Below are 23,363 nucleotides of genomic sequence, written 5' to 3'. Positions count from 1 at the left end.
TATCATTTTCTGTGGACAAACGCACATTGYTTTTTTTCATCCAAGAGTTTTGAAACCCAAATACTGGATAAGAAGTAAGAAATGAAGTGTTGGAAGCTGCTTGCACAGTATATAAAGGGCCCACGGTGAAAGGAAAGAGATTCCCRCATGAAGATGGTCCTGAGTTATGATGGATTCTCTTTAAAGTGGAAGGATGCCATGGATCACAGCCAGAATCCCAGAATGGCTGAGGTTGGAAGGGACCTCTAGAGATCATCYAGTCCAAGCCCCTGCTCCAGCAGGGACACCCAGAGCACGGGGCACAGGGCGGCATCCAGGYGGGTTTGAAGACCTCCAGAGGAGGAGACTCCACAGCCTCCCTGAGCAGCCTGTTCAAAGCCTGGTTTGAAGACCTTGTGATGCATGAAGCCTTTTTAGGAACAGCTACTTTTATCCCCAGTGCTCGCAGCGTTCAGCCAAGAAGGCTGAAGCTGGTGTGAGTCATGTCTGCAGCCGGGAGGTTTCTGCCTTCTCCCAGCTGGATGTTCCTGACCTGAGCTCAGGCTCCTGAGGTGCTCTGCCTTGGCAGCGCTAGGCCCACTCTGCCTTCATGCCTCGGATTCAGCTCTTACCTGCTGTGAATTGGCCAGCAAATTCCAAAGAAACTGAATTCCTCCTAAAATGTTACCTCTTTGGGGAATTTCGTTACTAGCCAGTGTTTACAGGAATGGCAACTGGCATTTTGAAAAACCAGCCAGCTTTTAACAGTGCCCTGCTGTACAGCAGTGCTGCAGATTCCCCGCTGCAGCAGTGGCAGGGCGGCGCTGGCGGCTGTGCGAGCACCGCGACCCGTCTCTGACCTGRAACCTCTCTGCCCTGCGCAGTGAAGTCTGTATTGCTCTCTAGGGCGCGCTTGTGCTGGGAGCCTTTTTTTTGCTCCTCCTTTTATTTAAAAGACTRTAGCTTTCTTTCATCCCAGATATGGCTGTGCTGTATTTTTTCATGATGCTATAGGATGTTGGTAAGGTGTATCTTAATGCATGRCCTGTTTGGCCCTCAGAAAGGGAGAGGATCGCTGTTCTTTGACCAGTATTGCAGATATCGAAACCCTCCTCAGTGCTACCTTAGCATGATTATTAAAATAAGATTTTTTTTTTTTTTTTCAGGTTGTAAGCATTCTCCTTTCTCTTGCCTCCCTGGCTATAAAAGAGACCTTGATTGCAAGTCCTCCCATGTAATGCTGGGCATATATTGACCCAGCAGAAATGCTCAGCTAACCAGACAGCTACCTCTTTTTGATGTTCCAGAAATGAATTTTCTGTGCTAGCAAACGTTAGTCCAAGCGTGCATGGAAGCAAATTGAAGTGACTCATTTGTGTATGTTAATTAGAAAAAGAAAAAGAATTTCTTTTTCTCTTATTCTTCAAGTTAATGTCCAGTAATCAAGGGTAGCTACACCTTATGTAGCTAGCTGCTGTTCAGTCAAGCCGCAGATGTCTATACTTAGTACATGCTTAGTACAGAAGTGGGGATCTGTTTCTTATGAACAAAGTGTGTGTGTTCTTATTTATTTATTTTTTAAATGATTTATGTGTGCGAGCTCCAAATAAACTTATTTAGGTACTGCTCTGGCTCCAGAAGCTGCCTGTTTCTGAGGGTACTGGAAAAGGTTGAGTGTGCTGGAGAATACATAAGGCACGGAAAAGGCATTCTGTGGATATCTGGCTGGCTGTCCATTGAAGTGATTTTAATTTTGTTGCCATTTTCCTGTATAATAACATGTTAGGAGGCTGTTGACAATCAGCTGGTTTGATTAAAAGCCACCATCTACTTTAACTGGCCAAGGCAGGCTGGGGATGCGCTTGATTGTCCAGCATCTGGTACCTGGATGCAGATGGAGTTCAGACTTGCTGAAAACACAAGGCATGAAGTCTGGATGAGTTTTCCCTGGGGTTTAGCAGCCATCTCCTTTGCCAGCTATTTCACAAAAGCAATCTTTATTTTTTTTGTGAGGACTTAGCTCTGACTTGCAAACCTTTTTGTTCTGAGAAGAGCGAATCCTGCGTGCTTGAACTAACGGGCAAGGGAGAGCCATAAGCTCACTCTGTAGTCTTCTATGATGAATGAGATGAGAGAAGTATCTCCTTAACAATCTTCCTGGCACAAGGAGGCGGTCTCTAGCTCATCTGGCTTCTGAAAATGCTTTCTGTGACGCTGCAAGAACCCTGAGCATGACTTCCTCTTCCACTTGCGCTTTATCTACTATTTAAATGCCTCCAGACGCAAGCTTACACTCTGACAGTGATGCAGACTCTTAGCCAAGATGACAAAATGTGTGGCATTATAAAATGTTTATATTCCTGTAAATCGCTGCTTATTTTTAGCAGTGTAGTTTGTGCGAGTGAGTCATGTTGTTCTCCGCATTTTGCAGTAACTCGGATGTCAGTTTCTCGATACTAGAATGAAAAACTCATATATTTCTTCTTTTTTTTTCATTATTTTTCTTTAGTGGTTGGCGTTGAAAAGTCACTGCTATCCTTGGCAAAGAGCGTATGGGGAACTTTTCTTGAAAGTTGCTTTRTGCAATTTAATGGGTCAAGCTTTTAAACTGTTAATCAGAAGGAGGTGAGAAGGAGATGAGCGTGCTCAGACTCATCAAAAATGGGATGGTCTTAAGTTTTGCTTCGGAGGCTTTGCCACAGACACTTGGGAAGTGTGAAATGCCAAATGGTATAAAAGTGCCCATGTCTGGAAAATAAATGGTGGCAGTAACTTAGCAGGGAGGTCGGTGCCTGCTTCAAGAGGAGGTTGCTGTTTGTGTGCTGCAGCGCTGGCACGTGTGGGCTCCATCTCCGCACACCGCCAAGCGCCGCTTCCTCATCTGCTCCTGAGACCCGCAAATGAGAACAGGAATTCGCCTCTGAACAGCTCAGACTGAGCGAGTTAGCTCTCAGCCTTGCTCTGATTTTTAGCTGTTGATCTGAAGTTTTTACAGTGAGCGYGCCAGGATTTGGCAAATATGCGTGATCATATTTTGGAGCTGGAAAGAAGTATTAAGGAAGTATTGGTATTTAATGAAGGAGGCATTTAATAAGCCTGGGAATCTTAATTAATCACTTTCTTTTTTTGATTCTATCAATGTGTGAAAAACTTTCTTTTTGTTCAGTATTCCCTCTGTAACTGCCTGTGAGCAGCTATGTGGGTTTTGCGACGTTTGTAGTTTTCAGAAATGAATATGTATAAGTACCTGAGGGGAAAATGTAAAGAAGAAGGGGCCAAGCTCTTCTCTGTGGTGTCCAGTGACAGGACAGGGGGTAACGGGGGTAAGTTGAAACACAGGCAGTTCCATCTGCATGTGAGGGAGAACTTCTTCCCTGTGAGGGTGGAACAGGCTGTCCAGGGAGGCTGTGGAGTCTCCTTCTCTGGAGGTCTCCAAACCCACCTGGATGCCGCCCTGTGCCCCGTGCTCTGGGTGTCCCTGCTGGAGCAGGGAGAGTGGGCTAGATGATCTATAAAGGTTTCTTCCAACCTCAACAGCTCTGTTGTGGATTCTGTTCTGATTCTGTTGTGTGGAAATAGATTTTTGCTCATCAAAAAAAAAAGAAAAATGTAATGAATGAATGAATGAGGAGCTGTGATGGTGCTGCTTCCATGATGCACGATGAAGTGACCYAACTCCTGATCTCTGTACTGGTCATACCACTTGTAGGATGGCAGCATGTGCAGGATGAGGCTAACTCCTCATCTCAGAGATGGGATACTTTCATTGTAAGTCATGGTTGGGTGTTGACAACTTACTTAAGATTTACATGCTGCTGGCGAATCATGGGTTTCTTAGTGTCAGGCTTTATTGTGAATAAACTTGACTCATATTCTGGAAAGAAGCAGGCAACTTCAGAAGGGGTGGGGAGGTGCATGTGATAATTCGTTGCTCCTCTAGCCTCTATTTGTGGGGGAAATAGCTCAAGTACTTGCCTGTAGGTTCTTTGTAGTGGTTTAATTATATTTGAGGCATCTGGGGTGGGGAGGAGAGGGCAAGAAGATGCAACTAATCCATATTTGATCATAACAGACAAAATGGTTACTAAAGATGAGTGGCCTGTGTTGTCTGTTTTCTCATGGCGTCTGATCTTTATGTAACAGCAGTGTAGGAGTATGTTGAATAGGTGAGAACAGAGTTGCACAGTTTGTGTATCTAAAGCCTGCTGACTTCTCCCCTGTGTAGTTAAAATGTGATTAATGAAAGGCTTGCATAACTTGCCTTAATGAAGCAGGAAGAAGATCAGATTGGGAGTGTGTGTGGCTGTTTGCAGGGAAAGGTTGGCTGAGAAACGAAGAGGGCCAAACACTGGGTGTGCTCGGGCCAGGAGCCACGTGCCGTAACCAGGGCCAGAGACGTGTCCTGCCTGGAAGAGTCYTCTCACCATGAGAGTCAAGTGACAAAGAGCAGCATCTTCTTAAGCAACCTCAAGAGTTTGGTTCACCCACAGTAGGAGAGATCAGAACTACGTAGTGAAGAGCTGTTCTTTGTGAGGGAGTCCGAGTTTCAGGGTAGCTCCTCTCCACCTCCTTTCCTGTGCTTAGATGTCCAGTCTGACACCCAGTCTGTCCAGTGACACAGTATGAGATTCCTTTCCTTTTTAAACAATTCTTTAAATGATTTTTTTATATGATTCTATGAAATAATTGGTGTAAGAACTGCAGTTTTCAAAATTCTGTTTAAAAACTGCAGTTGCTCTTGGGCCTGCCTTAATAGTATTTTTTATGCTCACATGTCCCACCCAGTTTAAACAGAGTAGCTGCTTAAACAAATGATGACAGGTGAGCTGTGACTGGAAGCATCTTTTCATAATGCATGCCTCTATTTTACTGAGAACTTTTCTCAGACTCTCCAAGGGTGACCCATACTATAATTATTTCCTTGTAATTATGGCCACAAAACTCACTTTTATTTAGATAATGTTCTGAAATTCTAACTTCAAATTGTAAGGCATAGGGAAAAAAAAACAGATCAGGGATGCTTTATATTTCCTTCAAAATTTGTTTCCCGTTGCCAGTGAAGCCGGTAAAATAGTAGTTGATCCCTTAGGTGTGATTGTTTCTTTTCATTAGGGGATGGGATAATTACTTGTTGCCATGGTTTATCGAAAGCAGGAGGGTAACTCTGAGCTGAAACATGRATTTCACTTAGCACCATTCATTACTGCTGAAATAATACATTTGCAAAGCAGCCTGTTGCAGCAAAGCTTGTGGAGATTTCACAGTGTTACTGGGAGTTTTCCAGCGAGCCGAGACAACAGAAGGCGCTCCAAGGCAGGTGCTTTGGTAAAATTTAGCAGGTGCGTGATACTTTTGCCAAATAACTTAATTCCTTTCAAGATGTGGAGGAGACTGAAGAGTTTTCCTCTGTGATACGACAATTTTGCTGCCCTTTCCTAGGCTTTCTGCAGTTTCTTCTCAGGAAAGACCATCTCTTATAATGTGCAAGTTGGGGTTGGTCTCTCCTTCTTCTAGCCATGTCTGAGCTACTGGAGAGGCTGGCCGGGACTGTGTGGCCTGTGAATGTCAGAGCAGGTGGTCTTAATGTTTTCTTCTGACTTCTAAATCCAAGAATTCTCACACACACCAGTTGTTGCATTTTGGGTTGTGTAGGAGGGTGTTTTTTTGATAGAATGGGAGCATGAAATCAGGCAGGAATGGAGCGTGTGGTAGCCACTGCATGCAGAGGAAACCACAGTGACAGCAGCGAGAGGCATCTCTTCTTTTGCAGAGACTGAGCAGGGAAAATATCTACTGTCTCGGACAGAGAAAGCCTAATCATGTCCCTAACTTAGGAGTATCACGAGGCCGTGAAGAGAATGTGCAATTTGTTGCCTTAGCTGAGGGGAATGGATTTTGTCCAAGCTTGATTCTAGGGGTAAATGAATCACTTTATATTTGGCCATAATGGCAGAGGGTTGGTGGGAAATAAGGGAAAATGAAATCTAAAGCTTGCTGTATTTAGTGCCTAAATGTTTGTTCCTGCATGTTTGTAYGACATGGACATGTGTCTGCTGGAAAGGCACCTTGAGAAACACCCACCAAGTGTCAGATCACAGAATCACAGATACATGTTTTGAGCATGATGCACAAAGTTGCATGCAGCAGCATATGTTGTAGCAAGCCGATCTTCTTTACAGTGCAGTAATATACTTCATATGTGACTTCATATACTTCTCACACACACAAAAAAAGTGTTTAAAGCAGCACATCTAACATGGATCTTGCAGTTGCTGGAGAGCCAGTAAAAAATACATGCTGGAAGTTCAGAGACTTGAGGTTTTGATGGGGCAGAGGGGAAAAATGAGAGCTTGACAGTTGTTTGGGGAATGGATTGATCAAACATCAGAGTATGAAGGCAAAGATGAGTTGGATGTGATGCAGTCAGAGAAGACTTCATGGGTTAAAGCTTTGGTAAGTGGCAGGATTAAGTTTACACTACGGAAATGGCTGAATGGTGAGTGGGAGAGGGGTAGAGTGGAGACATTAAAATCTCTGTTTCTGAAAGTATGATACCTAATTACTTAATAGCAATGTAAAAGGCTTCGGATGTCCATAAGTTAGTGTGATACTGATATTTTTAGTGTATGGAAAGAAATTTTTGTCCTGATACTTTGCAAAACCAACTCGATTGTTCATAGTTTTCTTCTATTTAAAAATCAAAATAGCTCTCAAGAACTCATAATTTGTGAGATAGGTAAACACAGAGATAGGAAAGCTGAAACGGGAGCTCTGGAGCCATTGCTGAGTAATCAGAATTACATTTCTGTAGTACTTGTATTCCAGTGTTGTTGTTTTATTTGCTTACTTTCTTCTCTTAATATAAAGTGCTTGCATTGCAGAGTGAGTATCATTTATCATTTAAACATGCTTAATTGGATTTTTAAATATCAAAATGTCCGAAAATAAGCAGCAATAGTAATAAATTGCTCATTGTGAAGTTTCCCTTCTTATTCCTGCAATAAATGTGTTTCAAGGAAACCGCCTGTGTTTTCCAGGGGAAGCTGTGGAAGGCCTTCGAGAGAGCGACTATCTCCTGATTCATTCCTGCCGCCAGTGGACAACGATCACAGCCCACAGCCTGGAGGAGGGTCACTATGTCATAGGGCCGAAGATAGAAATCCCTGTGCACTATGCAGGTAAAGCTCCTGTTAACCTGAAACGGAGGTTCAAAGAGAATGAACTGCCCACCAGTTACATTGATCATTTTATTTGGCAGAGAGAAGCTAAGTGTCTGTCAGGAGCTGTGATTTAACTTGTAATAATGTCGCAGARCGCGAGAGATGCTGACTTGCTCCCAGGGCTGGCTGTATTTCATGGGGCAGCACCTTGACAGAGCACATGGCTGCACAGAAGAATCAGTGTGGATTCCAGCATAACCAATTGCCAGTATTTTTCATCCACAAAAGTCTGAAGGTTTGCAAATGCCATGAAGTGTTCCATCAAAGATGGAATATGGATTTTACATTTCACTTCATACTCAAGTTGGAAGTTTATTTATTTATTTTTCTAAATATTTCCATGGTAAAAGTCAGAGAACATTCATAATAACACTGAAGCTAACTGAGTATTAGCTACTGAGAAGCAAATGCTGCTTAGTAGTTTCTTGTTACTAACTGCCTTTTTGAATGAGGCTGGGTTACCATAGTTCCATGTAGACATTGTGCAACTAACCAATACTTGGTGTACAATTTCCAGTTATCCTAAAAATTACTTTTAATGATGTCTCCTATTGCTTTTTTTTTTTTTTTTTTTGGAAGTTCAGTAAGAGAGTACTATGTAAGTGGTAAGATTTAAAAAACACTTTCCAGCTTTGTAAATTTTAACTAAGGGAATCAGCTAAAAAGAAGCGGAACTTAGTACCATGCTTTTACTCTCTTTGGTATAGCCAAATGTTAAATGAGTAATCTATTCATCTGTCTTACTATCTCATGTCAAATRTTGGTATAATGAGAGTGTGCTTAGCTAAGAGCCAGCTAAAATATTTTGGTTTAACCACATCAGTAGTTAACTGCAGTGATGCACCATATTTCAATGTTTAAAGCTTATTTCAGTTGCCTTGTTACGTATCCTTTCTCTTTGGAGTTGACTTCTGGAAGGTTGATTCATTTAAAGGCAAGTTTAAAAGCTTCAGATTCATGGCACACTGTCATAATACACATGGCATRAAAACCTTCTGAATTTAGCTTTCGGAGTACAAACAGCTTCTAGGGCTTATGCATAGCAACAGCTTTTTTTCTTTTTCTTTTCATACCTGCTGACTGCTTAAGCTTCAYGCTGAAGCCAGATAAGCACCTCACTTCCTACAAACTGAATGATGCACTGCAAAATCCTCACTGTGATTCTTGGAAGGAGGAGAGGAGTAATTGTGTGAAAGAACATTGGACTCTTTCAAAAGAGTTTAATGAATCTTGGATCCCAGTTTATAAAGAACTTAAAAGTACTAACCAAGCTTTCCTGATTCTTCATTCTTCATTAATTTATGCCTTATTTACATAGATAGTGGCAAAATCAAAATCTAAACCTGGATTGTCCCCTGAGATGCGATCTCCAGARGCCTTCCTTCAATAAACCCTTTGCTATTGAAATGAAAAGATAGGAAAATTAAGAAATGGCCATTTGGTGGAGGCGCTTGCTGAATGTGTGATGGGCTCTGACGCTGCCAGAGAAGCTTCACAAAAGTGCTCARTGCAAACCTGTGTTATCAGCCTGTGTGACGCTGTTGTGACATGAGCTTGTCTTAGTGAAATAAGAGAACAAGARGTGTATGAAGGTCAGTTCTTAGAGCCTTGCAGTCTGTTGCATGGGCGCTAAAGGTATTTCAAGTTATCTTCCATATCCAAAGGTATTTCAAGACATCTTCTGTATCCTAAACTTATGCTGTAGTTACTGCCATACAGATCTCTAAGTTAACTCTAAGTGAGCTCTCAGCTCCACGCCATGTGGTGTGCTGCTGAGTTACTGCTTTTGAGATCCAGAACGCYGTGGTATAGAAGCAAAATGGAATGTAGTTGCCTATAAAGACATATTAGGTTGGGTATCACCCTTAATATGGTTGTGCTTCTAGTTTTGGAACTAGTTGGGGCATCTCCTCTGCAATAAATTGGAAAAAGGCTGGGAGACAGGAGCACACCAGGATCATTAGTCTTCTGGAGGAGAGTGTTACGGATTGGTCGGGCATTTAGCTGGTGACTGCCTTGCAAGTTGTATTTTTTGTAGGAAAATAGTTGTAAATTGTCTTGTTGCATAAGTTTAAGGTTATAGAACTCAGCTGATCTTTGCATACTGCAAGTTCAAACCTCTGTTGAGTAAGACATGTAGTATGAACACCCTGTTGTGGCTGGACACCCACTGTTTAAGTTAGTTCCAGAAGTTCCAAAGTTCCAAAAGTTCCAAGTTCCGAAAAAACACTGACATGTAAAAGTTTGTTTAAAGTGACTTTCCAAGCTTGTTTCTACTTTAACAGAGTAACTCTTTACCAGCACACCACCAAAATTGTAATGTGGCAGATTGCACAGTGGTTTTGGTTGCAGCTATGGAGCAGAAAGGGAAATTCGAATTAATTTAATTCTTTTGAGACTGTGAATATAAGTACCACAAAGTATCGCTCACATATGTAAATACTACTATAAAGTAAATCTTATTTTGCTACTTGCCAAATCAGGTTGGGGGGGGGTTATTATCTAAATTTCAATAAAGCCTTCCTAAAGAAGGAAAAGACTGTATTTCATTTAAGTAAAAGGCTGTATTTCATTTAAGTAACATCTCCTTAATGGAGCCTCTATGTCCATGTGCCTTGCTGATAGTACTCTTCTGACTGGGAAACTGCTATAGTCATTTCCTTTTGGGAATGTGCAATATGGTCAAATTTTTGCTATTGTTGTCAAGAAACAGTCGTATGACAGCTGTTAGTCTGAGCATTCCCTCTTGAATACTCTTTCCAGTCTGCTTCTCTTTACAGTAAAAGCTAAAGTTAATGTAGCATCTAGTTCAATTTTCATGTAATTAAAACCAAATGGCTAATGTGTTTCCAGCTCCTAAAGCAGAGGAGGTTTTCACATGCATATAGAATGAAGAGTAGATCAAAATTACCACCCTGGCAGTGTCCTGGCTTAGTATAAGAGAGCAGGCTTCATGAGAGTCAGAGATGCACCATTACAACTCACAGGTGTTGCTGTGGTGTCTGTCTTTGCTACCAGTAATTCATACTTGATGCTTAAGCAGAAAGCAGTTGAGTTGAGTTATGAGCCAGCTCTCTACTGTGATGTTTCTAGTACTAGAATTATCCTCTAACTGAAGAATGTTGTGCTGTTTCTCCTCTCCAGCTAATGGCAAATGTTACCACTGCTTTTGACTTAGTCTGGGCTATATATCTCTACCTTGGCAAACATGTCCTGTAAGCTCTGGAAAATACTGTCTCATCTGCATTTTGATGGCTGTGGGAAAGATCTGCAACACAGGTGTTCTCAAGCACGTTCCTGAGAACTGAAAGGGACTGAAGCTGCTGTGTGAAGGCTTGAATGTCGTGGTCCTCGGATGTCCGGCCTGAGCCTTATGTGCCAGGGCTGTGCGGCTCGAGACCGTCAAAACAGCCTTGAGGTTTTATCAGCTTAAGCTGCAGACTTGTGCTCTGACTGGAGAGAGGTGAGGATCAGACTAATGTACATGTCTGTGCTGTGTGGCTGCAGTTAGTTATGTGTGGGGATTGCTGCTCTGAGAGTGTTTAGAATTGGATGTGGTGCTGATACTGCTAAGTGCATGTGGTGGAAGAAGAATTTTCCTGAGAGAAGTTAAAGGCAACTGGGTTACTTTGCTCAAACTCATGTCATGTTTAATCAAACCATATTAAGGCCTTATCTCTGCAKCTGATGATTCTTTAGCTGTTCTGTCCTATTAGCTACAATTTATTTTTCTCCCTTTAAAAGTAAAATCTCTTCCTTTGAGATGATATTAAAAACAAAGATGCACACAAGAAACTCCGTTTTTAAAGCTTCTAATCAGGTTTATCCATGACTGAAAGGGAATTATCTGTGATGGTAGCATCAGCACTAGCATCYGAGCATTCCTACAAGATAGCTAATAAATACTCCTACAAGAAATTAGAAAGTAACACCCTGTTCCAGTGTGGGCCACCTTGTAATATATCCGGGGTGTTGGAAATAGTCTTCCTGTGACCTCATGCCTCGCAGCCACATAGTGAAGGTGTGCAATTACTAACACAGAATAATCTCTTCTGCCTTGGCTGCTTGCTTRCCTAAGTATCCTGATAGCTTTCCTAATGCCTTTTTAAATGAAGAAATGTAAAACCTTGTGATGTGAACCTTCCCCAGGTGGGGCAGCTTGTGGGAATGAGTCAGATATCCCTTCTGTGATTCTAGAACTGGTGTGCAATGAGCATCCTACCAAAACCTGTTTCTACTGGTTTGATTTGTTAATCATGGAGCGATGCCTGATAGGCCTGTTCCTCATTGCATCCCTTTAACAGGGAGGAAGACACTGTCGACAGGTCTTCTCAAGAGTGAACTTGCCTTTTCTGTTGTGGGACTGCAGAGCTCCCAGGGGTTTTGCTACATGCAGGTTCAGAAGTTTCTCCCGTGTCCAGAGAGGGGCCTACCTCTGAGACACCATTTTGAACCTCCGGCAGCCATGTTACTGCCTGGACATTAGGAAACCAGAGTACTGAAGTATAGTGTGAATTGGCCATCTCCCGGTTGGCTTGAGATGTTGACAGTTCTGGCAGTTGCCAAGTGTCTGTCTTGAGTCCATTTTATACTTGGGGTGGAAGAGCTGGAGTTCTGGCTTTGGTGGTGCTGGGCACTTCTAGCTCTTTACTAACACATTCAGTCTTCCTAGGTGTGCTCTGTAGCTCTCTTCATGGCTTTGCAGAGAARCAAACATCAAGTTAGTATCTAGCTGACAATTTTACAGTATTTATTGCTAATATCAGTTTAGCCTTTACCTGCAGCATGCCAGGTAATGGTGTCTACTCTGGGTGGTAGCTCGTGTTGGGCCTGGTGCCCTTTTGCTCAGCTCTGCCTCACTACAGGTGGAAATTGGAGGCAGGGATAGCTTAAACCCCTTCTCTTGTGCAAGTGGAGTAGTTCAGCTCTGATGTAGTAAGAGGTGGGTGAGGTCTGAAACAGGGAGGGACACAACTTTGGGGTAGGGAGCTTATTTGGGTGATCCTTTCCAGCAAACAGGTACACCACTCCCTGATAYGAGACATGCTTTGCATTTTAATTTGTGTTTTGCTTTGAACTTAGCCTGGCAGTGAACTATCACATAGTTGTTCTGGAGCTCTCGGGCTGTACACAGGGGGAGAGAAAACAGGGCCTAAATTCAGTGTTTCTAAAAGAGGCAGCCTGTTGTTGTGTATGGTGCTGGTTGGGAGTGTAAATGATTTATGAATTCATGTCCTCAAAAGCAAARCAAAACAAAAAACAACCCAYATTTTTAACTCCCTGGTGCTCAAGGTTTGTGGTTTTCTTATTTTTTATATCAAAAGGATCTTCAGACTTTTGAAAGAGAAATTTAAACATGAAATACTTGATGGTGTGAAGTTGCCTGAGAATCGCCACCTTTTTCTCACCAGAAGAAAGAACATTTGCAGAGCAAGAGAGCACTCATGTTTGTGAGAAGTGCTTGGCTCTTCAGTTAACAAGTTTGAGACACTTGTAATTCCCCATATAGAATCATTCAATACACTTTCTGTCAGGGAAATGATTGTCTTAAGATGTTTACCTGCATGTTTTTGGTTTAACTGCTTCCTTCACCCCTCAACATTACCTCTTTTCTTTGGAAAATCCTGGATTCCTCAGGAATCCAGACTGTAATCTGGCATCTGTTTTCATATTCTTGGATTTTTCAAACCTCTCACTTGAGAGATAAGGGATGTTTATCTCCTATGTACTCACCCATACATGTGATGAAGTGGGATTTGTTTGCTTGCTTGCTTTTTACAGAGGCTTACCTTTAACATGCTTAGCTGAGTCCAGTCTTCCCCATGTTCCCATACGTCTGTTATTCCTTGTTTCTGTGCCAATTTAAACTTTGGCAAATCTCTCCATTGACCTACAGTTCAGTATTAAGTCACAGCATTAAAATGCAAGTACTGAAGATGTAGGAAAAGCCGCTTATTTCTTTTGCTTCTGTGGGATCATGTTCTTCCAGTTCCTTCTCTGCCYTCCGCCCCACCATTACCCAGTCCCATGAAGCAGCTGCTTTTTATGTAAGATTAATTAAATACTGCTGCTTTGTCTGATCCTCATGATTGAAGCGTTTTGTTTTGCACTCTGTTTTAGATCTATTTGGGCACATGTATGTATGTTTGCKCATTTGCTTGTTTTTGTTTTGCTTTTTATTGAACAGTAGTTTCTCCTGAGCCAAAAGAATTTGCTGTAAGCAGGTATTGTGCTCGCTTCCTAATATCACGGGCAGCAGCTTTCCAGAAGGCAAACTATAGATGAGAAATACCTTTTCTGTGAGGAGGACAGGTCAAACTAAGTTTCCAGTGAGACATTAATGTGCAGCAGTTCTATGTAAGGTTACACTGCTGATGGTGTCTTGCAGTGTGCTCAGCATGAGGTCTCAGGAGTTGGGCAGGCTTGGGCAGTGTCCAACTTTTTAAAAATTTATCCGTATCAGTCAAAATCAACAGACTGTGGAACTGCTCTTATTTTTGTTATGGGTGTCAGTGTATGTATAGAAATGTCTATGAGAGAATTCTGGAGTTTTCCATCTACAGAGTTCRTAGAATTTTCTTGACTTTGTTTGCTGGCTGAAAGTATCAAAGCTCATATCCAACCTTCTGTTACAGCTCCCTTCAATTCTGTGTTAGTTCCCATCTGCCTTCCAGTGTTGTTGGCTGGCCTAGGTCAAACATCCAAATTGCTGTAGAGTTTGCAGCTGTCAAAGAGTTGCTACTCCTTGGCATAATCAGCATGGCAGGGTCACTTCACAGGATATTATTTTTGCCAGTTGTAGTGGAAAAGCCTGATTATATTCCAGAAATGTTATAAAGAACAAATAYCTGACTTTTATATCTCACTTTCTAGCCTGGAAGAAGAGTTTGTGGTTTGTAGACGCAATCTGTAATATGAAATTTGATCTGTTTCATGGGATTTGTATGGTGCTTTAAAGCAAACAAAAGCTTGTGAGGATACTGCTGTTTTTCAATACAGTCTCAGTGATATTGCAGGTCACTTGGGAGAAGAGAGARGTGAGTGAGTTTAGGTATCGCCATGTTATCCATTGTTTTGAGTTCAGCCTGAGTGTTTGCCTGTGTTGAGAAGCCCAAGGTTTGCCTCAGCATTGCTCTTCTTGAGCCTTCTGCACTTTTATTTGGGAAGAGGGAGGCCTCTTTTTTTTGGGAAGTGGGAAGCTTTGCAGCTTTTATGACTGATGAACTGAACTACCAGCATTTGGGAAGAGGGAGGCCACTTTTATTTGGGAAACCTTGAGGCTTTTACAACTGATGAACTGAACTACCAGCAGTTCTTTTCATTCTATGCCAGTTCTTGTTGGTTGCTCTAGGTCTGCAAACTTACTACCTGCTGAAATTCAGCTATAATCTTACAAATATTCACTGTATTTTTTTTTCCAGATCTCTGTGGGAAGCAGAGAAGCTGATAGGAGTTGTGTAGATAGGAGGGAGCGAGAGAGGCTTGTGTGGAAGAAACTAAGGGGGGAGGATTACATCTAAAAAGATTGTGGTTGAGGAAAGCAGACAGGAAACTGGTTCCCCGAAGACTGGRAGATGGGCTAAGTCACAAAGGATTTGCTCATGGAGCATGAACAACTCTGCCAGCTTCTTGGCGGCTACCAGCGCTGTGAAGCACTAGGCACGTTTGCATGATGCTGAAAAGACTTAAGTGCTTGAGAGAGGGCTCTAAAAGCTGCCTAGCTTAACCACTAGGAAGGAAAAGCGAATTCACTGGGGGAATTAGCTATGTAGTGTTTAGGGCTGCACGTGAGGTTCCAGTCCAAACCCACATTTCCAGCCGCTTGAGASTGCCCTAAGTACTTAGCTAAAAGGTAAATGGGGTTGAGGCACCTGTTCTTATCGAGAGGAAGACATTCTCCCCTTTTATGAGTAGCAACTTAAGGTTTAAAAGCAAGATGTGCCTSATGACTGCTATGCACCTTGTTGTTGAGCACCTGCCAGTGAGGTTGGGGTAGGGACCAGTGTTTCGGTTGTCTTGTCTGGAAACGAAGCAGTAGCTGGAAATGGAGACACATCATTGAAGCACAAACCAGTGTTCTCTGCAAAAATGCTCTCTTTCTGGTTCCTGGAAATGAGAGATTTGGAAGAACTGACTATTTTTATGGATTTCAAGGAGAACTAGGCATAAACTAAGCATGATGCTGCTGTGCACTGTCTTATTATGGACATTTGGACAGGCAGAAAATGAACTGGCAAAAACTTGAAGCCTAGCTCAGAGAGGGTCTGTTCAACTGTAGACTTGAAGTAATTTGAAGTCTGTAGCATGAGTCCTGTTTTCCTGAAGCAAAAGTGGAGTATCTCTATATGCACATACATACACATGCATATGTTTGTATTTATATGTTTTTGTGTATGTGTGCATATATATGCATATATATATTTTATATAAATATACATATAAAAATAYGTGTGTATATTTATTTACCCCATATTTACCCCATCCATCTCTCCTCAAAACTAACTCTGAATAGGAGAAGGCGAATAAACAGCAACCATAGTCTTTACAGCTGACAAAAAAAAAATTCCTATCCAAAATTTACAGAAGAATTTTTTTTAAAAAACTGTTTTATTAGAAAACAAGTGTGTTTTGGGTTGATAATTTATAGCAATAATCCTTTTTTTAAAATACCTTAACTCTGGTATGCAAAGTTGATTTTTATGTTTTGTGACTTAAAAAAAAGGGAAAGAAAAAAAAAGAGAAAAATGCTTCAGTTCCCCAGTTCAACTGCACTATGACTCATCCTCTTACMTGAATTATAATGCATGCTAGTAAAAAATACAGATTGATGCAGGAAAGTACAATCCTTAATGTTTAGGTGATCTTGGTTTCGGTGATTTATTGCAGATACTTCCTCTTCTGCTTCATTTGACTGTCTCTTCTGGCTTTAATTTCACTTTATCTCGAATTAATCTGTTTTTTTCTTTTTTTCTTTGCTGAAACTCTGATCTGTTCCTGAGTTTAATTCTGCATGGGAGCTTGAGAAAGAAGAGATTGCCATGAGGGGCCTGTGATTAGGAAAATCTCTTGGAAATCTCTTTTAGACTGATTCAACTGTCAAACTGCTGCYTGGGGACAGGCCACTGAGTTAACATGGCAAATAAGGTAACATTTTCTGAATGGGTCTTTTCCTTCCTTAAACCTCGAGGGCAGCTGGCAGAAAGCCCCGCAGGAATTTCGTTAGGCCGTGCATGTTTGTGGGGACCAGAGGAATCAGCCGTGCAGGGTGATGTCATCTTGTGAATTTTTGGATGCCCAAGCAAACATTTTTTTTTTTTTTTTTTTTTTTTTTTTCCCCCCACTGGAGCCAGGATTTGCAGCTCAAAACAACTGATAGGAAGTGTGGTAGGAATTCTCCGGTCAGCATTCTCCCCATGGAAACCAGAGCACTCCACGTCTGGGAACGAAAGCCAGGCACGTCAGCGTTGCCTATTAAAGCAGCGGACGTCACGGATATCTCAAGCTTTGACTGAACTACTGTACCCATGGGTGCCAATGGGAAAATAAAACCATGCTATTTAAGCCACGTATAGCTCTGTTTAAATGGAGAATGTAATTTGTGTGTTTAATTTAGCCTGTGATCCAAGACAATAATTTTGTTGTGTCAGGGAAAGACACTGCTGTGAGCTTTGATACATCAAGGAATGAAAAACGTGTTCTTTTTTCTCTGTCACAAACTATTGTGCAGAGATTTGCTGTTCTCAGCTGGCAGAGATTAACTTGTTTTGATGAATATTTTTAAGGGAATAGGAAAACTGAATATTTAACTTATTCTGTAAGACCTGAGCTGTAAAGAGAAACTGAAACTTCTGCCTTTATTCTTATCACAGATTTTTGCACAGACACTGCTCTATTGCTTCCACTCATTCTTTGGAGGTGAGAATCCAGCTCTTCTTTTGAACCAAGATGCCCTGTTTGATTCCAAGGGCAGGCACAGCAGGAGCAAATAAGGAAATACAGCAGCATATATAGGCCACATGGAGTCCTCAGACTAGGAACCCTTGGCTGGGAGCCACCTGCCACAAGGTCTAAGACACTACCAGGTGCCACTGTCATCTTGGATGGTTGATGGTCCCTGTAGAATAAGAAAGAAGTTCTAAATCTTGCTGCTARTGTTTTGGAGGGAGTTGTCCTCACAGCACTCTCCTTAGGAGCAGCCACCAGTTCAACATTTCTGGTTAATCTGGTGTGAATTTTGTATCCCAATAGACAGTGTTGGCTGGCTACTTCTAGGGTGCACAGTCACATCTGAAGATTTCAGTTAAAATAATGGGGAGTTAATTAGTCTTCTGAGAGAAGAATAGATATATTTATTTGCATTAATAAACTTTTGAATATAGCCAAGTGTAAGATATGGACTTGGAGGCAAGAACAGGTGATTGAGACAAACCACTGCTGTGTGGGCTTCTGCTTTTCCAAACTCAAGTAAAGGCTAGTGGGCCAAGACACCACGTGGGAATTGTGTGAAGCTTGGCTAGATAAGTAAACCATGCAGAGATGATAGGCAAGCAGGATCAGGTTTGAAATCCTTTTTTTTTCTGGTTACTGTGTCTTTCTTAACTTGCCTAATACCAGACTTTGGGGATGTAGTTTAGACATTTGCTACACAAGTGACATGGCCGAAAAAGAAGTCAAGGTAATTGATTTTTAAGTCTCTCGTGTGGCTGGGTTGAGAGATCCATCTGAGTGTGGGTTGGAAAGCCAGCGCCAGCCTCCAGGAAGGATGTGCTGCTTGGAGCAGGAAGGGCTATAGCTCATTGTGTGGTGYGTGGTGAGGAACACCTTGGGTAGGATTTGGAGCTATGGCATGGTAGTAAATGAGCCATTATCCCCTCTAGACGTGGTTGGGATGTTAGACAGGAGGGATGTCGTTGCATGTAATGGCTCCGGGTATTGGATGTTGCTGGGAAGGGCGCTYGGCAACTCCAGGAGGGCGGTTGCTATGGAAACGTAGCAGGCGAGTTTAGGCAAACTTAGTAAAGGAAATTTTACGGAGAATTAGACTTGAGAGCTGGTAGCGTCTTAAAACGGTATGTAAATAGAGAGTATTCTGATGTTTATAATAGGATCTCATGTGCTTATGTTCCTTTCTGGAAAGGRCAGCTTTAACTTGCTCTAGAGAGGAGGCTCGGAGCGGCCTTTGAGAGCACGGACGGACGGATGGACGTAAGGGAGCAGCGCGGCCTGCRTGGGTGGCAGGAGGGGAAGGGGCTGCGAGTATGAGGCTCCCTTACGGGGTGCTGGGAAAGGCCTGTCTGCAAAGAGGAGGCTCTGCCAGCATCGTGCCCCTTGTCTCACCTGTAAATTTCTAAATACAGCCATGCTTGGGAAACTCTCTCATATCTTTTTGATGAAAAGTTGCTTTTGCTAATCTGTATTTCTGGTTAAAATTCTAATGACTAGAATTCGACTCGTGCGGAAGAGAGACATATGGCAAGCAAATGGCCCTTTTTAATGAGCCTCCCACTCAGCAGTTGGCTGCTCATGCAGTTTGTGTGTGGCACTGTGTTCGAGCAGCGTCTTAGTGCCAGAAAAATATCCTGCGACCTTTTGGTTGGCGAGGCAGGRGGAGCAGGATGGGACACACACATCGCAAGGTAGCTGTTGCAGAGTAACAAAGCACATCAGCTTCTTCAGCAGTTTGTTACTAAAACTCTAGAAAAATGTCCCAGAATCCAGTTTAGGGAGCTGGAAGGCATCTAGCTCTTCACTTCTCAATGGTAATCATGTACCTTATTTATGCCCTGTGAGATTTGTTTAATGATAAATAAGGTAACATAATGCCTTAATTCTGAAAGACAGAGTATGTCTGTCTTACTTTTAAGAGTACTTAGAATGTAGTAAGACCATAGTAAGTCTATAGAATCACGTTAAATTTAACTGCCTCAAATACTTGCCCAGAAATGCTGTGTTTGATAGTCAGGAGGGCATTGGGATGGTTGGGAGCACTGTTGGCCCTAGCCCCTGTGAGCTGCTGATGTGGTGTGCGAAACTTCTGTTGCCCACAACAGCTGTCACTAGCGGCTCTGCGACTGCTCTAGGAGAAATCCCTTGCCAAGGTGTAGCAGCGCAGGGAGACMTGCAAGGAAGAACATATTTTTTCATAACTTCCTCAGTCAACCTCACGGCTTTGAGGGAACGCGGAGCAAGGTCAGGCTTTCAGCATTTAACCTTGCCTGTCAAAGAGTATTCTGTGCCGTGGCTTTGGGATTTAGCACATCTGGATCTGATGCTGATGCTGTTCTCGTATTGCACTATTTTGCTTGTAGTAGATGCAGGAATACCTTGCTCTCCATCATCCTACTGCTTGCTTTGGAAGTGTCCAGTGGTGTCACTTGTCCTTCTAGCTGTAACATGGCAATACTTCTTGCAGACACCAAGGGACACCTTGGAAAGCACAAAGTATTTTCCCACCCTCTGCTTCCAGTTCAGCCTTAGCTAAAAGGCTTTTTTGGTGGATTACTGCTTTGAGTTGTTGGCACCACATGGTGGCTTAGTTAGATCTTTTGTCTTTGAGAAAAAGGTTTGCTAAGTATTTCTACAGGGAAGAGAGGGGCAAGGTAGAAACCTGCATGTGGGATTGCTCGCAAGAGAATGGCAGGTACTGGGCTTTGCTTAGGTTGCTGCAGCAGCAGAACACAAGTCGTGCTCTGCTTGAGACTGTGTTTGCCCTGCCTTTGGTGTCGTGAATAAGGTTCCTTTTTTTCCCCTTCTGAAGAGGGYAGGAAGCAATTAGCAGCAGAGGCTGTGGGCACCCACCTCTTTTGTGAAGATTCAAACTCRCTATTTCAGTGTCATGCAGCTTCTCAAGGTCCATCACCTTAGCAGTGCTGAAGCAGCTTGGGAACAGAGACTGTGTCCAGTGTCAGCCGGCACCACATCTAGCGACCGACAAACTGATCTGAAATCTGTGCAGAAGAGCTGTTCAGCTGCCCAGGGCTGTTTCTTCTGTTGGGCTGCAGTCTAACAGATCTGCTTTCAACCCTGTGTGTCTAGCAGTGGCTTTTGCATGGTGCTGAGTTCTCCCTCTGCTGTCTTTGCGGGACCCACGCCAGCTGGGCACGCGCTGCAGCCTTTTCTAGTTCAGATTACTCATGGCAGGGCTATGGCAGCACAACGTGGAGGGCGAAGGGGGGAACACATTTGACTTCGTAGCTATCAGCCAAGCCATTTTATCACAATACGTACGTAATAACCWATGCACAGGTACGGATAATAAATTTCACTTTGATCTGACTTTGCTTAAGTTTTCTGCTTCCTTTTACAAAAGTGGTTGAGTTGAAAGGTGTTTTTTACTGCTGGGTGCTGGTAGGGATTTTTCTCATTATTTAAAAAGAAAAAAAAAGGCAAGCTACTTATTCCACKAAAGAGTGGCAAAGAGGAGTAAAATACAGAGGGAGTTCTATAACTAGATAAGATAGGTGGGATTAGTGAGAGTCTTGTAGGTCCTCCTGACTCCCCAGTAAATGATAGAAAACTTTAATGACTTAGAGTGACTTATAAGTCACTAAATCTGTCTTATCTACTTGTAAGTCACATAGATAGTGACTTATTCTTTCCTAGCAGGGAATAATAAACTGGGAAGCATTATTTCTATTGTCCTAATCTGTTTGGCAAAGAGAAGGATAAATTTAAAGTAGCACAAAACCAGACTTCTAAGTTTTCAGCTTCTGTGCTTGCTCAATAAATAGCTGAAAGAAATCTTTGGTTTGTGTTTTGTAATATATCTAGTTTTTAGACCCTTGCATATTGATTACTTTTAATTGTTCTAGTCGGCCACAGTGTGCTTTAGATGTATTTATAAAATGAAGCAGAGGAAAGAGTAAGGATTGCTGATTTGGGGCCTTACCTTGAGCAAGCTTTGCTCTTGAAAGCCTAAAATGGAAATTTCAGGTGTTGCCTTTTGAACACCTGAGCAACACTTGATCATTTGATCATCCTTGTGGTTTAGTTGGACCAGTTTAAAATAAACTCTTTTCAAAGGCCAGTTTAAATATTTGTGAAGCTCAAAATCTTTTATGTATTTGAAAAACTAAAACACGGGACCTCATTGGTTAACATTTGCCCTAGGCTTTACTATAATTGACTTCAAAAAAAATCAACAGTAGAAATGGCTTGGATGTTTTTTGGCAGATAATGCTTTTGTTTGTTGTTTTCCTTAGTTGGAGGGGTTATCTTGGGATTTGAAAGAGAATCCTTTGACTGGCATTACTACAAATATTGGTCTGCCCTCGGGGATATTTGTGTACTGAACAAAAAAAGAAAGAGAAAAGTCGTATTCTGTGAGGGATCACTTAATAGAATAAAGTGCACCCTCTTAAATCATGACTTCACACATTTCTTCTAAAACTTTCTATTAAAAATAACCTTGTGTATAGTCTTCTCCCTTCTGGGGCCTGTTGAACATTATATTATCTCATGGTAGAACATACTATATTGTGACCTTTGGGGGCAGATATAAGCGTAACCCAGAAATTGTTTTGAATGATCAGTCTTATAGTACCAAGGCTTAGTAGTCCTTGTCAGATAATTCTGCTTCAATTATGTTCTTCATGCAAAGGAGCCACTAGTTTTGKGTCTTGGTAATTCCTTATCAGTGGAAATTTCTCTGCTATAGGAGGTGATTATGGGATATGCTTCAATGATATATTTTYGGGGTACGATTCAGAGTACATTGAGAAGCAAACAGTGTCAGTGAATGACTAGATGAAGGTCTCATTTGGTTTCTTAGATCAGAAAGATGTTCTTTCTACATAAACATAAGTAACCTTGTRAAAGCATATAATGTCTCCGAGTTGGAATATGGATCATTTTTTTCAATAGAAAAATAAATATCCCCCTAATTTCTAAGCAAGCAAAAATAATGAAACAGACTTTCTGGAAGGACTTCTAACTAAGGGAAAATACTTGTTTTCTCTTTTTCTGCCTATGCTGTTTTGATTCAACAGAGGAGCAGTGTAAGGAAGCATTTTGGATGATGTGTAGATATTTAAACACAGTATCTCAGATCCAGGCGCTCCTTTGCATGTGGAGGGATGGAGGTTACAAATGGCAAAGTTCAGCTTCACTCAGAAMCAACTAAGGTTTGTAAGCTTGTGGCCTTTAATTTGGGGAGGAAGAAAAAAAAAGGCTTAGCCTAGAGGCCATAAAAGAATGCCTATATCTGCTTGGGCATAAATTATAGTTGCATCAGTATAATGTCCCAGGATGAATGTCACTAATGTGGATATGAAGATGCTTAGATCTGTTTAGCTGATTCCATAGTAAATGCGGTTCAGATGGAACAGCAAAAAGAAAAATATGTACCGAAAAACTCAAGGCATATAAATATATTACCATTCATTTTAAAAGCACTAAATTAATTCCCTCAACTACCCACAGCAAGGGATTTATGGGTGTTGCTTTTGGAGCACCATGAAGTTCCTTGTACTTAGCTGCTGTGGTTTAGAAATGTAATGGGAGCAAAGAATATTACAAAAGCTTTTTTTTTCCCCACTAAAAAGAGCAGGTGCAATTGCATACAAAGGGATATTTTGCTTAACAAGCACAAGAAGAACTACCCTTCTTCTAAGGGTAGGCTGAACACTGTTTGAACCATACCCAGTCAACTATTTGGAAACAGATGCACTTGAAAGTTATTGCTCCTCCCATCCCTTTCAGCAGACACAACTGCATTCGTTAGAACTATTTGGTAAAGATTAACTCTGTATATCTTCTTTTTTTTTAAAAAAAAAAAAAAAAAAAGTTGCTGTGCAAATGAGCCTAATAGTAAATGTAAAATCCCCCTGTACTGCTTTCACAAATGTTTTTCAGAGTATAGTGGTTGATTTTTTTTTGGTGGAGCTTTTTGTTTTTATATTCTCACTTTAATAAACTACGCTACATGCATGTTAGAATTTATAATTTTTGGATAGCTAATAATCCCGATATTTGATTATTCCACAATGTCGAGTGACTGGACGTGACATAACTTTATGTCTGCAAACCAGTGCAGGTGCAAAGAGTTCAAGCCAGCATGAACTGAGTGTCAGCACTGGTGTTCTTTTAAGTAGTATAAGCAACCAGACAGATAATTCTTCGCTCTGACTAATAAAACCACCAGAAATCTCATTGCATCCAYATTAA

General features: G+C 41.7%; 1 protein-coding gene across 1 annotated transcript in view; it reads left to right on the top strand.

Moving 5' to 3' along the window:
• The window catches only part of GAREM1 (GRB2 associated regulator of MAPK1 subtype 1), a 93,408-nt gene that overhangs the window by 16,114 nt on the left and 53,931 nt on the right, over positions 1-23,363 (top strand). The window contains exon 2 of the mRNA XM_026051591.1: positions 7,017-7,157. Within this exon, the coding sequence (XP_025907376.1) occupies positions 7,017-7,157 (141 nt within the window). The remainder of the gene's footprint in view (positions 1-7,016; positions 7,158-23,363) is intronic.

The sequence above is a fragment of the Nothoprocta perdicaria genome, unplaced genomic scaffold, assembly GCF_003342845.1.
Source record: "Nothoprocta perdicaria isolate Ctin4 unplaced genomic scaffold, notPer1 scaffold_77, whole genome shotgun sequence".
NCBI lineage: Eukaryota > Metazoa > Chordata > Aves > Tinamiformes > Tinamidae > Nothoprocta > Nothoprocta perdicaria.
Note: the sequence above shows the minus strand (reverse complement) of the source record. Positions and strands in the feature narration are given on the sequence as shown.